The sequence below is a fragment of the Triturus cristatus genome, chromosome 1_1 (genome assembly GCF_964204655.1).
Source record: "Triturus cristatus chromosome 1_1, aTriCri1.1, whole genome shotgun sequence".
NCBI lineage: Eukaryota > Metazoa > Chordata > Amphibia > Caudata > Salamandridae > Triturus > Triturus cristatus.
The window spans coordinates 1152437207-1152463907 of record NC_140579.1 but is presented as its reverse complement, the minus strand read 5'-3'; the positions used below and the strand labels follow the sequence as shown (position 1 = coordinate 1152463907).

At 45.3% G+C, this 26701-nt stretch overlaps 1 protein-coding gene across 2 annotated transcripts in view; it reads left to right on the top strand.

Annotated features, from left to right (window-relative positions):
* LOC146871768 (guanine nucleotide-binding protein G(i) subunit alpha-3-like) overlaps positions 1-26701 on the top strand; it is a 636405-nt gene that overhangs the window by 444192 nt on the left and 165512 nt on the right. Inside the window, exon 4 of one of the 2 annotated variants that reach the window (XM_085651291.1) lies at positions 25115-25347. The exons of the other annotated variant lie outside the window; for it this stretch is intronic. Coding sequence (XP_085507417.1) covers positions 25115-25347 — 233 coding nt within the window. The remainder of the gene's footprint in view (positions 1-25114; positions 25348-26701) is intronic. 2 annotated transcript variants of the gene reach the window in all.

Sequence of the window (26701 nt, the reverse complement as noted above, 5' to 3'; positions counted from 1 at the left end):
GTGGGTCTTTGGGGGCTAACTACCTCTCTTGTTACCTCCAGGAGGTCCCACACAGTGGATTCACAGAGAGGTTTTCAGTGACCACGCCTCCTTTCTCCACCACTCTTAAAAAGCACCGCCTGGTGCTCTTCTGGTTGTTGATTGTTGAAGCCCCCTTGGCTCTTGAGAGTCCTCGGGGTGCCAACAAACCCGCCTGTCTCCTCCAGTGAGACCCACACAGCTGGATTGCTGAGAGATGGTCGGAGGCCACGACTACTTTCTCCAGCACAGGAGGCAAAGGGGACCTCATCCCTAAACAGCATCGTGCCAGAGGGCGTGTTTACAGAGTGGTGGAGAAGGGGGGCGGGGTCTCCGGGCGAGATGCCTCTTTTTTCACCCAAAGTTTTAAGAAGCGGGCCTTATGATCTGCTCCCTGAGCTGTTTTGGGTCCCGGGGAACCCATTCCCCGGGCCTTCCCCTGTTTAAAACTTAAAAAAAAAAAAAAAAATGATTGGCCGCGTGGCCCCCTTCCTGAGGCCAATTTTAGCCCAGGGGACCCCATCCCCCGGGGCCAGGCCACATCATCTGGGACCGCGCGTGGGAGCCTGAAGGCCCCCCGCTGTCCAGCCCGGCTCTCCGCCTCCTAAGGCAGCTGGCATTGCTTTTAAACAGGGAGCTGCTGACATGCAGCTCCCTGTGTGTAAAAGCAAAGTGTGCTCCGCTTTGAGCAAGCAAGATTCTATCGCTTGCTTAAAGTGGAGTACACTGTTTGCTATGGCATGGTGGGAGCGGTGCTCCCGCCCTGCCATACCAAACTGAAATGTCTTGGGGGTGGCAACCCTGGGACATTGCTGGAGCCGACCCTGGGGGAGGGCCATTTAGGCCCTGGCAGATCCCCTGGCTTCTTCAAACTTGCCCGGGGAGATGGTGGTCCCTGGGGTCGGGGTTCAGCAACGGACCCCCTTCATTGTTAAATTTTTGTTCCCCTGGGAGTTTGCAGACCCCCGGGCTGTGGGGTTGGGGGAGGGGGGGGAAGGCCACCAGATGCCGAATGTAAAGTCCCCCGGGGAGGTGATGGTCGATTGGGCTGGCAGGGAAGGCCGTAGAACCTCCCTCACATTAAAAAAATAAATATATATGTTCCCCGGGAAGGTAGCGTTCCCCGGGGCTGCGGGGGGGCCGTGCCCCTGCATTATTTCTCATTTTAGCCCTGGGGGGGAGGTGGCGGTCCCCTGGGTTACACAGCCTGAGAAGGGGGACATTTGCCCCCTCCTAATTTTTAATAATAACCCTGACCCACCTGGGGGCCTAAATTAAACGAAATGCCCGCGCCTAGGTTTTTATTTTTTTCTTTTCAGCAGGATTCGGGAATCCAGCGCGATTCCGACCGAAAATATAAAAATGTATATGCTTTTTTGGGCCTGTTGGGTGTTGTGCAGGTTGCCGCTAGTCCCTGTTCGAACAATTTGGGAACTCCTGTCTGGGTCACACACCTTCTATCCGATTTTGAAGCACATATTGAAAAGATCATTGGCTCAAATCTCAAGCCATTAACATCTAGGCTTGACAGATTGATCTCCACGATTAACAACCCAGGCCCAGGGAAATCCCAATTGTCCGGTCTTCCAGGAATTTCTGGCATTGATAAATCTATTCTTATCCCCGATCCCATAATTCCATTAGCCGGCAAAAATACAACAGCCGTACCGGCTCTGGTACCCGCAAATCCTTCACCTGATCCCGCCTTACTTCCGACTAGGGCAGGCATAGTAGATGTGGGAAAATCCTCAGCCCTGAGGGGATCTATTGAAAATAGACCAGACACATTGCACCACCAACCTCGATCTAGTGGAAGAAGTAGAAATAGCTTGGAGGTGGGGACCTTACCAGCATTGCCCACTCTTGACCTGCCAACGGAATCCTTACCATATGTTGTGGTCCTTGTGGGGGTTCCCTCTTTAAGTCAGGGGAAGAGTGAGGATCACTTCAAATTATAAAACAAATGTGTTCAATGGCTTAATAAGAATAGGCCTCTTCCTCCCAACATTCCTGGTGAAATATTGGGTGTAAGAAGGATAGATTGGATTGGGACTGGGCCTAAAACCATAATGGGAAACTGTGTAGTAATCAACTTTAGGAATACCAGGGCGGTAGAATACATTTGTAGTAGGTCGCTACCTTGGTCAAACACCCAAATCTTCCCCTTGCACCTATCATATTTCTATCCTACTCCCTACCAGAGTTCTGGGCATGATTCAGCTAGCCGACAGGAGGGGAGCCAGAATATTTTGCCATTTAAAACACATCAGGGTACCACACACCGGGAGATTTACCATCCATATTCCCCTTTACTCTCTTACTTTCCACTAAGAAACAGGTATAGCGGGTTGGAGCAGATCGAATGACGCCCGGTGTGGCAGAGCACTTTACCCCAAATAGGTAGTGCACAGAGTATGCTAACAGGGCAATCGACGGGTATCGGAGGCAGTAACATCCTTCAGAAACAAACATGGAATAGCTTAGAAAGTATAGAGCTAAACCCTTGTAGGAGGGATGGGATTATGGGAGTCACAACAGTTGTTCCGGTATTGACCCAGAAGGTGGTACAACTGCTCTCTTGGAACATTGCTGGGTTACAAAAAAAGGTGAGCTTACCAGATTGGAACATCTTCATTGAGAAATTTGACATCTGTATGTTCCAAGAGACATGGAGATTGCTTCCTATATATAAATCAGGATATTCAACCTTTTCACCCCCGCAGTGCTTGTTGTATACTAAGCCCATTGCTTCAGTCCGTGTCTGTCGCTGGCCAGTGTTCCTCCCCGTTCCCCATTGGCCATGGCACACGTCAGGGGTGCCCCCTGTCTCCGCTCTTGTTTGCTTTGGCAGTGGAACCCCTGGCGATATGGGTTCGTCGGGATCCGGTGCTACGGGGTTTCGATTGGCCTAACTCACAACCGGACCATATTGCCTTGTACGCGGACAATGTCCTATTTGTTATGACAGACCCATGGATTTTTGGGCCCACGTATTTTACAGATTCTCAGTGTCTTTGGCCAGACCACCGGCCTTCACACTAACCCTTATAAATTGGTATTATTCCCAGTTTGTGGGCAGCAGGTTTGGGGCACCTGGGCATCTCAGCTTAGACACGCTACCAATGACTTCCAATACCTGGGGGTCTTTGTTTCTCCCTGCAACAGGACGTCCTGGTCAAGAAATATCCCTCCCCTCCTTGTCTGACTACGTGGTCCTCTCTGCATGGGCGGTCGGCCATTTTCAAGATGGTTTCTCTCCCAAGGGTGCTCTATCGACCCCAAAATTTCCCGTATTATATTCCACGGTCCTGGTTTGCGCAAATAAATACCATTCTCAATACCTTCCTCTGGTGTGGGGGAGCGGTACGGGTGGCTCTGCAGACTTGTATACAATCCACTTACTGTGGCGGTATCGCGGCTGCTGACACCTACTCATAGTATGCAGCCTCTCATCTCTTGGTCATAAATGACTGGTGGTACAACTAGCCAATGGACCCGGCTTATGCCCTCGAAAATGCAGCGTTGGCGGGGACCCCCCTTTTACGGTTACTCTATGGCACACAGAAGCTTCATTGTGTTTTTTACCTCACGCCAGTCAAACGATGATCCGATTGTGGAGGTACTTAGTACATTGGTTGGACTGGCGGGGGCGCCTGACCCAGGCTACGCCACTGTGGCAGAGTAACTGTTTGCGTCAGGTGACAGCTTTGAGGGGGTTCCGTCAGTGGGACCTCATCAGCATCTCCACCCTAGGTGACGCCATGCGAGGCACAACGCTCAAATCCTTTCAGCAATTACGGGACGAGTTTCAACTTGATAAAACTCAATTCTATAAATATCTTCAACTTCGCCACGCGCTCACCCCGGCGATAAGACATTTGGACACACTCCAGGAATTCCACCCACTTGAGGGCCGCCTACTCATGGGGGACCTGGGTGCTCAAGAAATACGACAGGTTTATCAAACACTGACTACGCATGCCAGCACGACCTTGCATAAGACCCGTAGAGCATGGCAGGATGATATCCCGGAACTGACTGACAACGATTGGGCAGAGGCCATAGCAAGCCCTAGGGGTGCAGCGGTGTCCTCCAGATACCGGCTGATTCAATTTAAATTTGTCCATAGGGTGTATTACACGCGCCTTCGTCTCTGGAAGATGGGAGTCATTGCCTCCCCATAATGTCTACGCTGTGACCGGGAAGAGGGGTCATATTTCCATACGGTGTGGGGTTGCCCTTCCATACAGCGTTTTTGGCGTAGGGTGCAGTCCTGTCTTAAGGAAGTACTGTCATCGGCCGTCCTGCTGGACCCCCAACTGTTTCTTCTCCATAGTACAGAGGATATAGGGGGGGAACTGGTACAAGCAACATTTACTTTTCCTCGCACTCACGATTGCCAAACGCGAAATAGCTCAGCTTTGGAGGAGGACCTCCCCACCGACGATGGAAAAGTGGTGCAGGGCGCTTGATACATGCATGGGGGCAGAAATGGCAGTCTTTGAGGCGCGGGGTTGCCCACAAAAACACAGGAAAATTCGGTCTAGATGGGCTACGTACAGGGGTATAGATCTTCCCCGCTCCCCTCGCAATCCCCTTAATAGCCTGTATTACTGGGTGTCAACGGCCATCTCCTTCGTAAGTTGGTCTGACTTTCTTATTTATTGTGTACTGGTTATCAATGATGTATGCCTATTTGGGGAGATGGGGACAGCCTGCGTAATGTGCCGGTTGTTACAAATGTTTTGTTTACCAATTGTACCTGGTAGATGTCACAAATTATGTCATGTACAATTTCTCTATGTACAACTGATGTATGTTGGCTACCTACAGTCGAGGTACTTTGAAACTGCAATAGAACATGCTTTAAAAAAAATGCAAATTATCAAATACCTTCATGCTCTGTTAATGGTCATGTCTAACGAGATAGACGCCGTATAACCTGTGAATTACCAGAAAGCATATTTTTTGATCAACACAATGAGTTTCTTTAGTGACGTTTGTTCACCGTCTCTGACACTGGCGGCAATTCTGTTCTGCGATGCAGTATTGTTTATAAAGCAGACATACCTGACTTCAACGCTGTGGATACCATACAAGTTTGGTTAATAAACCAAATACCCATTATCTTGTAACAGGCCATATCGGTAGAATTGCTCCGGTACTTGAAGCCCTCTCAAACACACATACCTGGACCCACCTGCTGAGAGTCTGGAAATGCAGAAGGGCTTTTAATAGGCACAGGGGTGTGGGAGACACTACATTTCTTGGGGGGATGGGGGACAGGGACGCTCTTGGGTACTTCTCATTGACCCTATAGAAAGTGTCCATCGTCTGAGAGCGGCAGGCTTTGATAAATTATTCAGTCACATAATTTTGACATAAAATAGCAAGGGGAGCATGTTGTCACAGTCTGTAATTATTACATTCTGGGAAGTAATTAGAAAATATGTGAAAAGCATCAACCTTGCATCTTCATGCCCCAGACACACAAGGGTTGGCGACAAAAAAGAATAATAAAATGTGTTAGCGACATTCATAAACCTCGATATGCAACTGGACTAATCTGAAACCATTCTTTTTACTGCAGGCAGGTATAATAAAATCCTTAACTTTTGTTTGAAAAAAATATTTCCTTTTGCCGTTCAGTGTGGGGGACAAAATATGTTGCTATTGTCTGCATGTCAAATGATTCCACCATCTCCTTATTGTCTTTCTGGGAAATAATTAGCCTCAACTAAGTTTCTGTTGGTGGAGACCAATGAAGTTTCTCACAGCCTCAAAGAAGATACTGGAATAACTAAGATGAACTGTTGTGGTTTCTTACCCTACATTAAAAAATAAGAATCTTTCTGTTGAAAGCATTTTTACAAACTATATCTGCAAGCTCTGGCCCAGAAGAGTACTTACACATACTTGATAATATAGTTAACTCAGGTGAGGGTAGCAGAGTGCCACTGTCTTGGTATTGAGCAATGAGGTCTTGTGTCTCTGTGCCCGTTTTTAGGTTTCAGTCCATGCCGCCATTCTCTACAATATCCTTCAGTCTTTTTTTAAGATAAAGCTGTAATCACTCATTGGATTTTAGTGGGTGTGATTAATGCACCATGCTGTAAGGAAGTCACTATCCCTCGACTGAACCATGACTGCCCACTGTTGCCACTCTTGAAAAGTCAGTTTTATAAAGGTTTATTGAATTGAAATTTAAGGGTAACTTAGTCAATGGGGCACCAATACTAAAAACAGTATCTGCTGTACTTGGCTGTCTATGCAGGGTCACCCCCATACATTTTGCCATCTCCTCTCCTGTTTTCCTAACCCAATTCTATTGGCTTTTAGGGCTCTGTGCACTAACCATTGGTAAAGTGCTTGTGCTCTCTCTCCTTTAAACATGGTAAAATTGCCTTGTATCCAATTAGCACATCTAATTTACTTATCCCTAGTAAAGTGGAACTAGGTGTTCATGGGGCCTGTAAATTACATGGCACTATTGGGCCTGTAGCACCTATTGTGCTACCCACTCAAGCAGCTCTTTAAAACATGTCTCCGGCCTGCCATTGGAGCCTGTAGCGCAGTTATTAACTGCTATTTTGACCTGGCAAAACAAATCTTATGCCAGGCCTGAACCTTCCGTTTTAATTTATATATCACCCAGAGGGTAGGCCTCAGACAGCCCATAAGGCAGGGTGCAGTGTGTTTGAAAAGTTGGCTACGTGCTTTTAAGTTTTGCATGTCTTGGTAGTGGAAAAACTCACTACTACAAGGTCTACATCTTCCACAGGATAACATTGGGTTACTTCATTACATTTGATAAGCCAGGCCAGCTGGCTGTCCAAGTAGGCTTGGCTGACGCTTTATGCAGGAGGGTGACCCTCTAGGGATGTACCGTTCACCAAGGAATGCCCCTCAGGTAAGCGCAATGTATTGCCGATTCACATACTTCCCCATGTCACTGATTGCCTGTTCATGGCCGTCTGAACTGTAGGGGACGCAGGGGATTTATCCCCCACCCCTCAGATTTTGTAGGTGTTGGACAAGGGGGACAAACGACCCTGTAATTTAAAAATAAACAGCAATGCAGCAGTCCGTGTTTAAAGTTAATTTGTTTTTAAATGCATTAAAGGCATGGGAACTGAAAAACAAATGAAGTTTAAACAGGCTGCTGACTTAGTCATCATGTCTCTCTTCCTGAGTACAAGCACCCAACTCCCATTGCACTAAAAGGGTCTCCTATACCCTGCCCCACCCGCCTCGTGTGCTGTAGCCCGTGCTGCTGCAGCTTTCAGGATACAGAATATTTCTTTCTCATGTGTACGCTGGACTCAAGTACTACATTAAAGGGCCTTTTAAAAGTAGAGGAGGTTTTTTTTTAATTGCTTCTCGTGCACCCTGCGATCTCGCACACGCCTTAGCCCACTTACAAGGTGCCAAAGGCTTGGTGGGGATTTATAAACGGGGACGATTGGTCCTATTAGCATATCTCTCCCCATTGACAAATACATTGCAATAGTACCTTATCACATTCTTAACTACCACCAAGGAGAGGTTATGCAACTTTCCTATAAAATATAAATGAGCAAGACAGTTACATTGTATTATTATATCGCCACGATATAAGTTTGTCCTGGTAAGCTCTCTATGAGTGATCAGTCTCTTGTCTTCGGATGTTTCATGTACTTGGACAAGAAAGTGCCTGCTTTTTCCTTGTATCCGAGCGGTGAGGGCAACTTCAAGAGGACATTTCATCTGCAGACCCTTACCTCTCAGATTACAGTTTTCCCCAGCCACATTTTCAGCTGGAGTCCACTTAAGGTCCTTAGGGTGGCATATATCTCTTGGACCTAGCATATCCGAACTCCCATTGTCATTGTACTCTCTTTGGTCTTGTCCCTCATCCTGGGACTTCTGACACTGCATCAGGGGAGCCAGGGTCGACTTGGTCCTTGTTTCTCTCCTGAATCATCGTTCTGACCGTATGAATGTTCTACTTTATCCATATCACTCAATGGAATGGGTTTATCTGGCGGTTGGAGTTAAACCCTGGCTTTTAGTAGGTATTTTTTGCAGTCATGCACTTCTTAATAAATTCCTCTCTAAGTCTTTTGAAGTTGGACATGGGGACTACTGGATCACTCTTCCAATTTCAAACATACCTACGGGGTTTGAGCCTGTAAGGGGTGACCAACAAGAAGAAGGAACTTTTACGTCTGATATGGCGGAGTTTTGGCCGATTTCAAAGTAATAAGGCAGATAAGACTCGTCCACAGTTGCAAAGGATGCAAGTCCTTCACAAGTAATGTGACCAAATTGTCTTATTACTGGGAACGAAGTACCCCACTGTTGTACTTGACTCTGAGGGTAGTGAAGCAGAGGAGTCTAAGAGCTTCTCAGCAGAGGTGGTATAGGCTAGTAATCTCAATTCGATGCTACACAGCCACAACCCGCAATAAATTGTCCAGTTAGTGCTTTGACTTTTAAATAGGGAAAGTATTACATGTATTTATTAATGTATTACATACATTAATAAATAACACTGATTAGAATACACATACATATTCTAGAAGATTGAAATACTTCATATCACATTACGCCCCTAGTATGTCCTGAACCCCAAAATTACGAAACCCCCATACACCAGAAGCACCATCACAATATAAGGGGAAGTTACTTTAAATAAGGCAGTCCTATTGGCTTTGTCAAGTGGTCACCACAGTAGTAATAACCATGTTTGCTTGGTCAAGTTAACACTGTATAAGGTGTCAGCATATATACACCAGGTGTACTGGCTTTGTTGGGGTGTCAACAAATAAATAACAGAAACTACATGTCATGCTTGAAACTTGTAACACCATTAAACTCAATGAAACCAATACAAATACTCAGATATTCACTATAACGGCAGATGTTCAATGCTCACTTTCATATTATCATTAAAGCATTTGAAATCGAATCACCTACTTGTCTGAGTCTTTCTTTCACTTGTGACGGGTCCCATATTGTAGCCATGGTACCAGTCACTAGGGTTCCCTGCACTCTAAAACCAAGAACAAAAACTCCAGCTCTGGTAATGCTTAAATTCAAGGCAAATCTTTCCTGAGGTTTATATATTCACTGCCCTTGAGGTGTAGGACAAATCTGTAGTATTGCTCAGGGGGAGGCTGCTACACCTTTTGCAGCTCCACAGAGCACATTGTCAAACCACTAGTGGTGCCCCTGCCATCCACCACAAACAAAAAGTAAAAATGTAAATTAGCCCTCGCAGGGCATTATAAGACACTCAGAGGCTTGGATCAGTGAATATTAAATGAGTGGCTTTAGCTGTAAGCTGGTGGCCTCGCGCCACTTTTTCGTTTTAGATCCTGGTTGCCACGGTCCCGACCTGGGCCCCCACATATTTGAAATAAATATACTGACCATGTCATGAGTGATGTAAAATGTGAAGTCATAAGCAGTGCATTGCGAGGGTGTGAGTTATAGTTAGCTCAGTGTAAGATTCTTCGCAATGAATCCAGAGTCAGATTGAACTTGAAGATAAGTAGTTTATTCCATAAAAGAAGATCCCATCCAACAGCCAGTGAGACATTCCTGCAACTGGTCATTCACAGAACTTCCCCACATACAACAATCCATGACATAGATGAGTTTCTACACAAAGCACCTAGCAACTTAATCCAATGTGAAATGCCACACATCTCCCTCCCTTGAAAGAAACATTTATTTAACTTATTTTTATTCTTTGTTCCTATACTCATGCAATTAAACAATAACGTTAACAAAATCATTAAGATAACTAGGTCTTTTCACCACTCTTGAAGATGTCCTAGGGCAATTCAAAACCTTTCCTTCTTCCCCTTTAGATTGGTGAAGAGAAGAACTCTCCTTTGAGGGCACCACCCCCTTACTATGTTCCGAGACACCACTACACACACATACTCTATTTAAATTCCAAATTTGATGGTCCTGCGTTTGAATAGCATTGTTGAACATTTTGATTACCTTGATTGGTTTCATGAATTTAAATGAAGAGCTACCCAACACGCCAGGACATTTAATTCTGACCCAATCACCAACATTTACTTTAGTTTTCTTTACAGCATGTTTGACATCAAAATATGCCTTTCTCAATTTTGCTTTTTCTTCAACTCTTAACATCTGTTCACCGTCACACACTCCCTCCTTTCCTTTTGATAATTCATACTTGTTAACCCAGTACGGCTCAACACACATATTGGGGACCCTACCCCGAAACAACAAGAAAGGAGTTTTCCCAGTTGTTGCATGTGGAGTCAATCTGTATTCCTCAACCTTACCAATGACCTCACTTTTCCAATCAATACCCACTCCTTTAGCCAAGGCAATGGTCTCTTTAATTACTTTATTAAATCTTTCCACCATCCCATTGGCCTCTGGGTGATAAAGAGCAGATTTTTTGTGACGAATCCCTCTAGACGCTAGAAATTGCTCCATCTCCCTAGAAACCAGTTGAACACCATTATCAGACAAAATCGACGTAGGCAAACCTTCCCTAGCAAATAAACTCTTTAAACATTGAATCACATTACCAGTGTTAATTGTAGACAGGAAAAATACCTCAGGCCACCTTGAGAACATGTCAATGACCACCAGTATGTATAGTTGAGATTCCTTACATTGTATAGGACCAACTATGTCCAAAGCAATCTCTTCCCATGGACTATTTGGACGTTTCCTCAAAACCATTGGTTGTACATGAGTAATCTTATTTTTGTCACTGATAGCACAAGGAACACAATCCCTTATAATTCTCTCAATATTTCTGTCCATTCCTGGCCACCAATACGACATGCAAAGTCTTCCTTTACTTTTAGTCAAGCCTGAGTGAGCCACATGCACTAAATCAATCAACTCCTTTCAAAGAGTGGTAGGAGGAATCAGTCTGGTCCCTCGAAATAACAAGTTATTATCAATAGACAATTCATTACGAACAGCCCAAAAGTCTTTGGTACTTTCTGATCCATTTGTACTAGAACCCCAACCTTTTTTTAATAAGGATATCACTTCAACCAATGTTGCATCTCTCTCTAATTCCTTCAACCATCTTTCTTCAGAAATGATGTCATGATCCACCATGCAAACAATTTCGTCATCCTCATCATCATGCAAACTCTTTTCGTGCTCACTGCAACTAGGAACTAAACGTGAAAGAACATCAGCAACGCCATTTTCGATCCCAGAAATATATTTTATCCCAAAGTTATACTCCTGTAAACCAATTATCCATTTGGTTATTCTTCCGGAAACTAGATCCAATCCTTTCTTGCTAAATATTTCAATTAGAGGTTTATGATCTGTATGGACCTCAAAATCCAAACCCCACAAGAATTTCTTCATTTTCCTTATTGCCCAAAACACAGCTAAAGCCTCCCTTTCCACCACAGAATATCTCATCTCTGGATCTCTGAGACTTCTTGACAAGAACATAATAGTTCGTACACCCTCAGGACCACATTGTTTTAAGACCGCTCCAAGCCCTTTCTCGCTAGCATCAGTTACAAGAATTGATTTACTTTTTGGATTAAAACTTCTTAATGAAGGAGCCTGACTAAGCTTCCTCTTGATGGCCACAAATTCTTCCTCACACTGATCTGACCATACAAACTCCTCACCTTTGCGCAATAGTTGTCTCATGTTTACCGTTGCTACTGCAAAACCCATCACAAATTTTGCATAATATTCAATCATCCCTAGAAATTTCATTAATTCCGTTTTGTCTGACGGAGAACACATTTTCATAATGGTTTCAACTAACTCAGGCTTGGGTTTTACACCATCCCCCGAAATATTGTGACCAAGATAATTGATGGTGTTGGATTTAAATTTGCACTTTTCCCCCTTGACTGTTAAGTTGTGTTTGCACAAACTCTTCAAGACAGATTTTAATCTAACATCATGTTCAATGTCATTTAAGTGGAAGACAAGTGTAACAACAAATCCTGTCCATGTGATAATATCTTGGTAGAAGGAGAGCGTACTAGGGTTCTGTTTGATTCGGGTGCAAAAATAACCATTGTATCGAATGAATTCTATAACTCCAAGCTGAAGGGAAAAATTACGTTAATGAAACCTGACATAATTCATTTAGCATATGGAGGAGAACCCATAAAACTGCATGGATATTTTATAGGGTTGATAGAATACAAAGAGAGATTGATATCTGGAAAAATTTACGTTTCTAAGCGTGGAGATAGCATTATTAGCTGGATTCATCAGGGTGATCTAGGAATATTTCTTGATCCCAATGCTAATCCTCCCATACAGTTAAGAGACAGAGTTCAATCAGTGGATAAGGTAATTGATGACAAGTATTTACATGACCTTAAAATAGAGTTTCCAAATGTGTTCAAGGAAAATCTAGGCTGTCTGAAAGGATATCAACATAAGATTCATCTAAAAAGTGATGCAGTTCCTGTGTTTTGTAAGGCAAGAAATGTTCCATTTTCTGTTAGAGATGACATGAAAAAAGAAATAGAGAAGTTAAGCAGTTATGGGATAATTGAGGAGATTGAGGGATCTGAATGGTTGGCTCCGGTCGTTGCCGCACGCAAGCCCAACGGAAATTTGCGCTTATGCATCGACTTGAGACAACTTAATAAGTGTGTGGTGGTGGACAGATATCCATTGCCGAACATCACTGAATTGTTGACCCTTCTTGATGGGGCGAAGGTATTTAGCACGATAGATCTTACCTCGGCATACCATCAAATAGAACTGGAGGAGTCATCCCGAGAGTATACATCATTTATCACACCCTTTGGCACATTTAGGTTTAAGAGATCTTCTCCTTATGCTTCCTGTGCCGACTACGCCAGTGTAAGATTCTTCGCAATGAATCCAGAGTCAGATTGAACTTGAAGATAAGTAGTTTATTCCATAAAAGAAGATCCCATCCAACAGCCAGTGAGATATTCCTGCAACTGGTCATTCACAGAACTTCCCCACATACAACAATCCATGACATAGATGAGATTCTACACAAAGCACCTAGCAATTTAATCCAATGTGAAATGCCACACTCAGCTAACTAGAACAGCTGGACTTCACAAGTTTTGTACCAGTGAACTCTGACCCCAACTATAACGTCCCTGTAACCTTTGTTTTTTTTCACTGAATTTCTAAGGTTTTATAAATGCTAATTCCCAACTATAAAGTCCCTGTAACCTTTGATTTTTTTTCAGTGAATTTCTAAGGTTTTTTAACTGGCAGTACCATTTGCAGAATGGTGGATAAAGCCGGCTGGGCTTCCGACCAGCTCTCAGTAATCCCATTTTGTAGGACTCACAGAAGGTACCAGGAGGGCTTCTTGGCCTGCAGGGTCCCTCAGGAATAAGATGAACTTCATGCCCCAACCAGTAGTGTGCCGCGTTTGCAGAGGGGTGGAAAAAGGGGACTGGGCCTCCAACCAGGTTGCAGGAATCCTGCTGTGAAGGACTTACAGGAGGTAACAGGAGGTGTTGATGGCCCCCAAGGACGTCCTTGGGGGCCAACTACCCCTCCTGTTACCTCCAGTAAGTCCCAAACACCGCGATTACTGAGACCTGGAAAGAGGCCACGCCCCTTTTCTCCACCACTCTGCAAACGCATGTCCTGGCACACTACTACTAGGGGGATGAAGTCCCTATGGCTATTGTGGGTCTTTGGGGGCTAACTACCTCTCTTGTTACCTCCAGGAGGTCCCACACAGTGGATTCACAGAGAGGTTTTCAGTGACCACGCCTCCTTTCTCCACCACTCTTAAAAAGCGCCGCCTGGTGCTCTTCTGGTTGTTGATTGTTGAAGCCCCCTTGGCTCTTGAGAGTCCTCGGGGTGCCAACAAACCCGCCTGTCTCCTCCAGTGAGACCCACACAGCTGGATTGCTGAGAGATGGTCGGAGGCCACGACTACTTTCTCCAGCACAGGAGGCAAAGGGGACCTCATCCCTAAACAGCATCGTGCCAGAGGGCGTGTTTACAGAGTGGTGGAGAAGGGGGGCGGGGTCTCCGGGCGAGATGCCTCTTTTTTCACCCAAAGTTTTAAGAAGCGGGCCTTATGATCTGCTCCCTGAGCTGTTTTGGGTCCCGGGGAACCCATTCCCCGGGCCTTCCCCTGTTTAAAACTTAAAAAAAAAAAAAAAATGATTGGCCGCGTGGCCCCCTTCCTGAGGCCAATTTTAGCCCAGGGGACCCCATCCCCCGGGGCCAGGCCACATCATCTGGGACCGCGCGTGGGAGCCTGAAGGCCCCCCGCTGTCCAGCCCGGCTCTCCGCCTCCTAAGGCAGCTGGCATTGCTTTTAAACAGGGAGCTGCTGACATGCAGCTCCCTGTGTGTAAAAGCAAAGTGTGCTCCGCTTTGAGCAAGCAAGATTCTATCGCTTGCTTAAAGTGGAGTACACTGTTTGCTATGGCATGGTGGGAGCGGTGCTCCCGCCCTGCCATACCAAACTGAAATGTCTTGGGGGTGGCAACCCTGGGACATTGCTGGAGCCGACCCTGGGGGAGGGCCATTTAGGCCCTGGCAGATCCCCTGGCTTCTTCAAACTTGCCCGGGGAGATGGTGGTCCCTGGGGTCGGGGTTCAGCAACGGACCCCCTTCATTGTTAAATTTTTGTTCCCCTGGGAGTTTGCAGACCCCCGGGCTGTGGGGTTGGGGGAGGGGGGGGAAGGCCACCAGATGCCGAATGTAAAGTCCCCCGGGGAGGTGATGGTCGATTGGGCTGGCAGGGAAGGCCGTAGAACCTCCCTCACATTAAAAAAATAAATATATATGTTCCCCGGGAAGGTAGCGTTCCCCGGGGCTGCGGGGGGGCCGTGCCCCTGCATTATTTCTCATTTTAGCCCTGGGGGGGAGGTGGCGGTCCCCTGGGCTTACACAGCCTGAGAAGGGGGACATTTGCCCCCTCCTAATTTTTAATAATAACCCTGACCCACCTGGGGGCCTAAATTAAACGAAATGCCCGCGCCTAGGTTTTTATTTTTTTCTTTTCAGCAGGATTCGGGAATCCAGCGCGATTCCGACCGAAAATATAAAAATGTATATGCTTTTTTGGGCCTGTTGGGTGTTGTGCAGGTTGCCGCTAGTCCCTGTTCGAACAATTTGGGAACTCCTGTCTGGGTCACACACCTTCTATCCGATTTTGAAGCACATATTGAAAAGATCATTGGCTCAAATCTCAAGCCATTAACATCTAGGCTTGACAGATTGATCTCCACGATTAACAACCCAGGCCCAGGGAAATCCCAATTGTCCGGTCTTCCAGGAATTTCTGGCATTGATAAATCTATTCTTATCCCCGATCCCATAATTCCATTACCCGGCAAAAATACAACAGCCGTACCGGCTCTGGTACCCGCAAATCCTTCACCTGATCCCGCCTTACTTCCGACTAGGGCAGGCATAGTAGATGTGGGAAAATCCTCAGCCCTGAGGGGATCTATTGAAAATAGACCAGACACATTGCACCACCAACCTCGATCTAGTGGAAGAAGTAGAAATAGCTTGGAGGTGGGGACCTTACCAGCATTGCCCACTCTTGACCTGCCGACGGAATCCTTACCATATGTTGTGGTCCTTGTGGGGGTTCCCTCTTTAAGTCAGGGGAAGAGTGAGGATCACTTCGAATTATAAAACAAATGTGTTCAATGGCTTAATAAGAATAGGCCTCTTCCTCCCAACATTCCTGGTGAAATATTGGGTGTAAGAAGGATAGATTGGATTGGGACTGGGCCTAAAACCATAATGGGAAACTGTGTAGTAATCAACTTTAGGAATACCAGGGCGGTAGAATACATTTGTAGTAGGTCGCTACCTTGGTCAAACACCCAAATCTTCCCCTTGCACCTATCATATTTCTATCCTACTCCCTACCAGAGTTCTGGGCATGATTCAGCTAGCCGACAGGAGGGGAGCCAGAATATTTTGCCATTTAAAACACATCAGGGTACCACACACCGGGAGATTTACCATCCATATTCCCCTTTACTCTCTTACTTTCCACTAAGAAACAGGTATAGCGGGTTGGAGCAGATCGAATGACGCCCGGTGTGGCAGAGCACTTTACCCCAAATAGGTAGTGCACAGAGTATGTTAACAGGGCAATCGGCGGGTATCGGAGGCAGTAACATCCTTCAGAAACAAACATGGAATAGCTTAGAAAGTATAGAGCTAAACCCTTGTAGGAGGGATGGGATTATGGGAGTCACAACAGTTGTTCCGGTATTGACCCAGAAGGTGGTACAACTGCTCTCTTGGAACATTGCTGGGTTACAAAAAAAGGTGAGCTTACCAGATTGGAACATCTTCATTGAGAAATTTGACATCTGTATGTTCCAAGAGACATGGAGATTGCTTCCTATATATAAATCAGGATATTCAACCTTTTCACCCCCGCAATAAGTTCAGGGAAGGGTAGACCAGCAGGGGGACTCCATGTCTGGATCAAGATCGAACTAAATTGGGTTATCACTGTCCATAAATCAGGAACCGAGGATATTTACATCTTTCAATCCAAGGGCAAGATATGAATTGTAAGGTAGACCTATATAATGTTTATGCAAGAGGGTCTCCAGGGGATCAAATGTCAAGTACAATAGCAGCCTTAGAGCTAGAAATAGCTGGCAGCTCCCCGTTTTCTAAAACTATCATAGGAGGTGACTTTAATTGCACCTTCGAACCTTTAACGAGAGACGTCTCCCTGGGAATAGAGGAGGATGATTCTAGATGGTCTATTCCGGCCTTGACATTAGCACCAATCAGAAAATGGTCTCCGAGGGAAATCCAGATCAATGCCCTGACCCTGCAACATAACCTGAGAGCGTTAAATGGTAGAACAAGCTCAGATCCAGACGGGGCAATGACCTTTAATAGGCTTAATGGCCCGTCAAGAATAGATTATATTTTACTTGACGTCAACCTCTGGAGAGAACTAATCGATATGGAGGTAATACCATCCCAGGACAGTGATCATAATCCCCTCTGCACAAAGTTAAGGTGGGGATTAAAAAAGGAAAATAGAAATAAAGCCCCACTAATGCAAACTAAGGAGGTTGTCCCGTACAATTCTAATCGCCGGTTGAAATGGGAGAGGGTCTCATCCCAGGAAGGGATCCTAGATAAGATTAGTGAGCACTTAGTAGAGATGACTGCAGACTTAGAGCAACTTGCAGCTGTAAAATAAAATGTACAGGTCCTTTCATTTCCCCTAGTTTATAACAACGTGATAGAGAAAGTGGGCCAATATTTTATTATACAGGGAGGTAGTGTTAGACAGAACCATACTCCGGTAAAAACAAGTAATCCCTGGTATACGGCTCAATGTAGGGGCAAAAGGAAGGCGTTAACCGCAGCCCTGCTCAAAAAGAATCCTTCACTAGTTAGAGCGGCTAGGAGGGATTATGCGAGGTCACTAGCGATAGCAAAACGGGATTGGGAAGAACAACACTGGCAGAACCTTAAAATCGCTTCCCTGAGTAAGAACTCCTGCACATTCTGGGACTTAATTAACAAAGCCAGGAGAGGGAGATCGGAACCCATCGCTAACCATATAACAGAACAACAATGGTTCACACATTTCTATGACCTATACTGTGGCGTTGATGAGCCAAGCTCTCCATCTCTGATAATGGCTAGTGATGATAGAGTTTTTATGGCTCCCGAGGACCCCTTTCTGATCCCGGGAAAAGCGGCAGGTCCTGATGGGATACCTGGGGATCTCCTTCTAAATAACCCAGTAACCTGGGCTAAATTGATCTCCCTAATAATGAACCTGATTTTAAGAGGTCACCCAGTCCCGGACTCATGGAAGGGAGCTGAGGTGGTAACAGTGTTCAAAAAGGGGGCGAGGGATGACCCTGCCAACTACAGACCGATCAGCCTGATAGACGTGGTCCAGAAGGTGGTTGGCAGGGTCATCATATCCAGGGTAGGGTCGTGGATAGAAGGAAAAAACATCCTCTCCCACTTTCAAGCGGGCTTTAGGCAGAAGGTGGGAACGGTGGATCAGATCTTCCGATTTTTTGCTATTTACTGGAAGGTTGTGACCATTGGGAAGGGCAGCTTGTACTTGGCGTTTATAGATCTCAAAACAGCTTTCGATCTGGTCCCACGTTATAGATTATGGGATGTTCTACAAAAGATGGGCTTTCCTATTACCCTCCTTGAATTAATTAAGAAATTGCACGAGGGGAATTTTGCAAGGATTAGATGGAGTACTCGGGGCCAGTTGACAGAGAGAGTGGCCGTGGGGAGAGGAGTCCGCCAGGGATGTGTAATGGCGCCAACTCTTTTCTCCCTTTTTGTGAACGGAGTGGTGGACCACTTGAGGGAGGACCCAGACGACGCCCCGTCCCTGGCGGGGGAAAAAACACCCACCCTGCTCTTTGCGGATGACACCCTCCTGATCTCTAAAACCCCGACTGGCCTCCAAAAACTGCTGGATCGCTTTAGCTCGTTCTGTGAGGATAGAGGTCTTACTATCAACACTTCCAAAACAAAGCTTATGGCCTTCTCGCCAGCAAAGAGATTTAAGAATAATGTCTCCCTTAATGGTACCCTACTGGAGTTGGTAGATTCATTCGACTATTTGGGTGTAAGGGTCAATAGTCAGATGAATTGGAAGGATCATTTGGCCAAAATGCTTTTAAATCATAAACGAGTATCTGGAGCAATTCTGCGGGAACAGCGAGAGTCCACGAGCAAACCCGTAGCCCCGACTCTTTCTATGTATGAAGGACAAGTATTGCCCTCGGCACTTTATGGATCTGAGCTGTGGGGCTTTGAGGACATAACCAACCTAGTGAGCTCAGAAAACAAGTTTTTGAGAGAATTGGTGTCACTACCCATCTCCACCCCGGTAAAACCACTATGTCAAGATATGGGTAGGCGTCTATTAAAAGATATAGTCTGCCTGCGCCCGTTACTCTTCTGGGTTCGTCTTAGGAGGTCGCCAGAACTCTCAAACTACGCGGCTGTCTTGGATGAACTAATTTTACTCAACTCGAGCAACAAGATTAAGTGGCTAAGTAAACTTAGACAGCTGGTTTTGAAATTAGGGTTGAATGAAATATGGGTTAGCCAATCACCACCCTCCAAGCAAGTCATGAAGAAACTATATTGGGACTGGGTACAGGAGGAGGCTATATGTAGAGGCAAAGGGGGCACCCTTACAGAGTGGTTCTTAGAGTTTAAACCCGAAAGGAAACTCGAACCATTTCTTGACTTCATACAAAAACCCCTGGATAGATCCCTCTATCTAAAACTAAGGTTCGGGACCCTCCCGGTGAATGAATTTACTGCTGGGTGGAATAATTCAAGCTCTATAGCTAAATCTTGCCCTGGGTGTGTAGCCCCTAAGGAGTCTGTGGCTCACTTCCTCTTTGCTTGTCCAGCTTACAGGGGTTCAAGAATGTTATGGCTTAAACCAATATGTAGGGAGTGGGGTCTAAGGTGTCATAAGATGGCCTTGCGGGCTTTTATTACGGATGCGTCTTCCCTAGTCATGGTTTGCGGGGTAGCTAAATTTTTGGGCAGTGCCTGGCAGACCCGCATGCATAGGGTAAAACAAACTCCTCAATGATGTTTATATGAATTATGACATGCTGCTTTTACGAGGTTATGCACCCTGTTTTTAATGCATATCTTATTTTAATGAATTTCGTAAATTTGATGCACTTTTTTACGTACGACTAGGTCTCGTTTTTAGTTGTATAGGATGTGTATGCTTTTAGGTTAGAAGGGAAAAAAAAAAAGAAAGAAAAAAAAATTTGGACTTTGAACATTGGCACTTTCTCACACAATGCTGCTATTTGCAATACTGGTTATAATCTTGTGATGATTATTAAATTGTTTTATGTGGTTTGCTTCTAATAGAGCCTGAGGGCTTTTTAATGTGACTTAATATAATTTGTCCATCCTTGCTGCTATCTTCTGAAATATTTGCATTTTGCACTTTGGCACTTTAGCATATGGTGCTGCTATCGAACGTGCGTGATAATTCTGCAATGTTTCACTGTATTGTTTTATAGTTGAGCTCTGTTCTTAAAACTTAAAGATGATGGATTAATGTAAATGTTTTTAGGATTAATTATGTGTGAATTGTTTGTACTTTTATGGATAGTGCATATCCGAATAAAGATCAATGAATGGAATGGATCAGGCTGTTTCTACCCTGCTCCTTTTCTTTCTTTCTATTTTTTCATCTTTTTTCTTGTGACTCGAGTCATAAGATGGCTGCCAACTTCCTGGTTCTAAGTGTTGGCAGCCAATCAGATCTTGGCACGTGATCATGAGGGTTTGCTCCTCTTTCGCCTCCCTAGATATACAACTGGGAATTTCTTTACATTTCTCAGCAACTACTGAATGGATTTGCACCATTTAACAAAGAGGGCTGTAGCCGTGCCTAAAGTTTCCTATGGAAATTAACATGGAGAAAAAGCGTTTTGGGACCCCTCTTTTTCTTGGCCTCACTTGAACAACAGCTGAAGTGAGCGGCAAACTAGTTTTGAAAATTTTGTGAAGATTCGTTAAACAACGCCAAAGTTATTGGTAAATGAAAAATAGCTCTTCCTATGGAAACTACGTCCTAACTATAACTACCTATTGGCGACTGCCAGTAGGGGATAGATAGATGTATCTATCTATCTATCTATCTATCTATCTATCTATCTATCTATCTATCTATCTATCTATCTATCTATCTATCTATCTATCTATCTATCTATCTATCTATCTATCTCCCACTCCGGCTCTTTGCTCTCCCTCCGCTCATTATGTATTTCTGGGCTGGGAGACCCAGTTACACTCTTCCCCCACCCTCATGGCGCATTGCCAGCTAGTGCAGCTGGTGTCCTTCAAATACAGCGACCCCACCCCAGACACGGGCACGGGGGGTGGAGGGGTCAGCCTGCATTGCACACTGGACTCTGGCTTCCCTGGGAGCAGTATAACTAGCATGGTGGCACTCCTGTTTTGTTTTGGGCCCTGGCGATGGGTTTTAGGGCCTGCCACAAATGCATGGGCCACTGGGGAGATGGGAGCCCCCAATGGCAATAAGGATTTAGGATAGGTTTCCCAACACCTGTCCGCTCTCCCAAAAAATTTAGAGATGCACTGACCCTGGATACCAGCCCACCCGGGGGATATCTTTAAAAAAAAATTGGGTGGAGTGCCACATGCTCAGTTTCTTCTCTTTTAAAAGTCTGATCTTTTCAGCTGCATATCTTGCCTCTATGGCCGATTATCTCTAACTTTACCGCGTTTTGCTCCTGGTGGCCAGGTCTAGCTACCAGCAACATTTTCAACAGGCCCCCCTGGCCTCTGAAACTGTGCATTTTGTGGGAAATTGGCTTTCTTGGCTCCCTGCCTGCCACCTTTCCTGCTGGTGCTGGCATGTTGTATAGCCCCTCTGCAGCTAGCCAGCACAACACCCTCTGGCCTACACTCTCCTACCGTAGAGTCTCCTGGTTGTCTTGTGGATCAACTGTGGGGGCATTGGAATCCAGGTCATTTCGATAGAGATCATAGAGGAACCAAGAGGGTTGTTTCCCCAACTGGTACTGGGGGGGGGGGCGACTTAACGAGGCCAGGTCCACTGGCCCTGGAGAGACTCATTCTATTTCTGTGGGTCAGCTGGAATCAAACTCCTTAGTCAAAGTTTACACGACATCCGGATGCTAATCCAGCATGGCGACTAGAAGTTTTATCTGGAAAGAGCTCCTCTGAGGGTCAGAGCTCCACCTTTTGCTGACATCACTGAATTATCACTTCCCTTCCCTTCAAAGGTGAACCCCCCTACTGTATTGGCTCCAGAGGTATACTCCCCATTGTTCTAGTGGGCCTGGGCTGTTCCAGCCAGGTTCAGTGGGACAGGTTAATTATCAAATGCAGAATTCCCTCACACCCCTTCCTTTCCTATGAAAAGTTAGGCAATCATAATTTCTCCATTTGTGTGGGGAAACCTCTTACCTCTGCTGGGGAGCAGAGTAATTAACTTGTGGGGGGGAGGGGTGAAGACATTGCTGCACCAGAGAACTATTATAATTCGGGAAGACCCTATAGATCTGAATGTAGTGTGCTGCAAATGGAAGTGTGAGATGGACTAAGCCACGCCCTATTTACAACACTAAGTTAGCACAGCCGAGATCATAGTTAACAAGCAAGCTTGTCGCTTCTGCTGCGCTGCACACGACACTGTTGTTATGTGTTATTCATTTTGTAAAATGCTGACTCGACTTTGCCTTACAGGATAACAAACGGTTGTTATACATTCTTAACCGTGAAATGTGCCCTTGGTCTGTACATCATGCAAAGAACGCGTCTGGGTCACTAGAAGGTACAGAGTGTTGTGTTTAGATTGATCGTAGGCACTTGTTAGACATATCATGCATACAGCTGCCAATGTTTGAAGGACAAGCGTCTTTAATATTGCAGAACAGTTTGGTTTTACATTCATTCGAACAAGAAGAGCTGATGCATGCTGTGAGAGCTGATCCTTTGATGTGATTCTACTAAGCTGATCTATACGGTATGGGGTCCCCCCTGTTAGCCTAAGAGACCTTCTAATAGTCTAATAATAACAATGTATTAGATTATAGTGAAAGGAGTGTGGCCGTATACCACTGTCATTAATAGTATGATTGCTCCTTTCATTCTATATGGTATTATAATAATGCTCATGATTCTGATCTGTATTGTTAGTCTGCTAGTGTTAGCCAACATACTGCATCTTAGGACGCGAGGTTTATAAAATAAACTCTTTAAACTTTACCGTGTCTGTATTATTATGTTGTGGACTAATAAATAAGTACGAACAGGTATTTCGGATTCCCACCACTCCTGAGAAATATCTAAGTCCCTTGTTCTGGTTTGTCTATACATTGTGACCACCTAGCTAGATCTAGGTTAACGAATGAGATACTAAGCTAGTCGGATAAGGGGTCTGGGTTCTGAGGTGAGTTTTCTGGTACACCACAATTCTCTGAGGTCCTGGTCTCCTGCGCATAGTTCTGTGCAAAAGCAGAATCCCTGCAACATGGCGCACCTAACGTTTGGTCTTAACGTCTGAGACGCTTTAGTAGTGCTGGTTTTAGTCCACAACAACCCTCGCTCTCGTTTCCGGAAAACTTGAGTGACGGTTTAACCTACCTAGGTTTAGACTAAAGGTTATAATTTTGGAGCCCAAGTGCTACTGTGTTAATCGTTGATCTTCTTTAGGGAGTCCTTATGGCGGTTAATATTCCCGCTCATAGTAGGGTTCCTCTGCGCGCTCATCTGAGGGCGTATGGGGTACCTGATGACGGGATGTCCGTAGTCTTTGTGGTCAGTGCTGATACCACCTACCCGTATGAGTTGTTTTACTCATGGGTGACCTTTGCGGAGGTGGATACAGACGATAATTTGTTCCACGAATATACAGCCTCGGCTGTACCTGCGGCGTATGCCCCATATCGGACTCTGGAAATTCCTATTACTGCCTGGCAGCATACAATTTGGTTTAATGGCGCCCTCCCCCATGAGGTCGTATCGGCGAGAATGGGCCCGTTGTCAATTGCAGGGGCTACATGGCCGGTACTGGCCGGATATACTCCACACCCACGCTACATGACGGTGGGAGTGGGTGATTTAAGAACACTACACACTGCCCTGATTACGGTCCATAGGGCTTTAGTGCAGTATGTGTCGCGCACAGTTCAGGTGGGTACACCTGCGGCTGCAGGACACGGGGCGGATCACCATCACGCGGTGGTGATTAGCCCTGTTATGGTTAATGCGGTTGTCGGCAAGCGCCCCCTCAGTAAGGATGAATTTCCTCACTGGCTTGCGGAAAAATTTGATCAATTAGAAGCCGTATTTCCAAACACTACCCCTGTAGATAAACACAGGATACTCACCATTACTTTGCCGAAAGACCTGGTCCCTGAGCTTGTTGATTGTGACAATTGGGGCAAGATCTTTGCTGCGACATATTCGAAGTGCTACGGCACTCCGTCTATGGCTGTACTACCCTCCGTCATCAAGAAAGTTCAAGAAAGTCATGGTGCGGAGGCAGCTATTGAGTTGGGAATGAGGCTTGTCGACAGTTTCGATGTGGTTTGTTCCATGGTAATGGGCAACCTCAAAGGAGATGCCATGCAGTTCCAAGTTGGCAATATGCTGGAGCTTCTGGCTGATGAAGACAAGCCTCGGCAATTCGCAAAAATTATTGCGAAAGCCTACAGGATGGTTGGACGTAGTGCCTTGGGTTTAAAACCCACCATCAAAATTCCAGATGTAGTGCAACAAACTAAGGTGAGTTCGTCTACAAAAGACGAAAAGCCCAACTTTCCTAAACAAAGTTGGCGAGCCAAAAAACAAGAGAAGCAGCAACAGAAACAGGTTTCTCGTCCTGCCTCACCAGTTCAGTCGTATAGTGAACGCACTTATGATTTGCGCGATCGTACTCGTATTAAGTCACCTGATAGGTTTCTGAACAACGCTCTCCTCGCTCCAAACCTTCTTCTGTTGCGCGTCCACTTCCAACGCAGCTGCATATATCTAATCAACCACTAGCGTGTATTTATTTAGATCACTGCGGTCCTTTTACCTCTGATACTGCGTACAAGTACATCTTGGTTGCAGTGGATTCGTGCACACGTTTTCTGTGGGTGTGGCCACAAAGGAGTGCTGATGCAAGGACTGTCATCAAAGCATTGCGTGTCTTTATAGGGAGTTTTGCGTGTGGTACCCTTCACTCTGATCAGGGCCCGGCGTTCGCCTCTAAGGCTTACAAAGAGGCTATGAGAAGTTTGGGGGTCCAAGTCAAATTTTCGTCTCCATACCGGCCTGAGGGCAATAGTGTTGTGGAACGGATGAACCGTGACCTAAAGCAATCGTTGACAGCCAAGGTGTTAGGTACAGGCCGGAACTGGCTTGCCCACTTGTATGACATCCAACGTGCACTTAATAATCTCCCTAGAAGGTCTCTGGGTGGGAGGACCCCTTACATGATGCTCTTTGGAGTGAGAATGTTTGTTCCGGACCTTGATGGTCTAGACATGGCGGCGGCTGCCACCCCTTTTGACCTCGATGACCACTGTGCTGTATTGCAGAATCTACAAGAAGCAAGAGACACTCTGGCAAAAGAACACGTGCCCTCTGCATCAGAAGAAGCGCTCCTGATTCCGGTGGTCGGCTGGCTGCCTCGAGTTGGTGATCTGGTCCGTGAGAAGGTGGAGAACAAGAAGGAGTTTGGCCCCTCTTATCGTGCACCAGTCCCGGTGCTTGGTGTATTGTGTACACGTACAGTTGTTTTACCACCACTTCCTGGTCGCAAAGAAAAAAGGTACATTTCAATTGAAAATGTCAAGCTACACAGGGTGGCCGATTCTCCATAGTATGACACCTTCGGTTTCCTGCCCTTCGATGCTGAGAAACTCTGTTGTGGTGCCACCCTCTATCATCGTGCCTGAGGTTTCCGTTGAGATGATCACAGTTAATTATCCGCCACCTACTGCTGGTGGTTTGCCCGCTGATCCTGAGTATGCTTATCCTACAGAAGTCGCTTTTCCCCTTTTAAATACAACAACACCTAACCAGTCACATTCTTCCTTTGAAACTGAATCATTGACTTCCACTGTCCCTTCCAAAATCTCTATATTTTTTGCCTGGTTCAAGAGACATTTTTTGGTTGCACCTTGGACTTACATCTGGATGGTGCTGATTTGTATTTTTTTATTCATGACAATTGGCTTTGTGGTAGTGTTTTTTAGACTTATAAATGGACACTACCTGAATGAGCGTTCTACAATTCAATTAATTGATGGAACTTTGGCCCCCCCATTCCTCATCACACATCATGAAAAGAGACCAGACGTTTGTGAACATCACCGCCTGGCCTGTATGTGATGGGATTGCTTGGGATGCGGTGAACTTTCAAATTCATGGTCCCACCGAAGTTATTAATGTGCCAACTGTTTTTCGTGTTTCTATGGGTGATGTTGTTAAACAAAACATCCGCTCAGATGATTGTGATGTACAAGCAATAGAAGCACTGTTTTCTGATTTAAAATATTATGCTGCATTTGATGCTGAAGATTTGTATTTAAATACTGCAAACTATGAGGAGCAGTTTTGTTTTCAACATTATGGCACACATTTCCTACACAGAGCAAATACTTACAGAAATTTTATTAATTTCACACAATGGGAACATTGTCCTGTCCCTATGCCTGGCAGCTCTGCCACTTTATTGAAAAAATTCACTTACTTTTCGGATTTTAGTGTGTCAACCCCTGAATCCTTTTACTTTAAGGTAGCGGAAGAACCCTCTTCTAAAGTCAGACTGACGCACACAAAATTATTATATTCCAAAGCCTTTATGGAGGAATTGGCTATTGGAGGTTATGACGTATGGAAAGCTACTATCGATCTTAAATCGGTTTGGGGAACTAAACGGTGGCAGGTACAAGGAACAGAAGCTTTGCATCGTGCCTGTCTTATCCCTAACCACATTTTATTTTTAAATTCATCTATTTTTCAGACAACCTGTTTTGGATTGGCTATATCGAAAAAATTAATTTCCCCCTCGATCCCTGATTTGGGTGCTTATCCTGGTTGGGAAAATCACTCAGATCTGTCCCTTACTAGGTTGCAGTCGCTTGTTTCCAATGGCACCTTCAATATTTCAACATTGAATC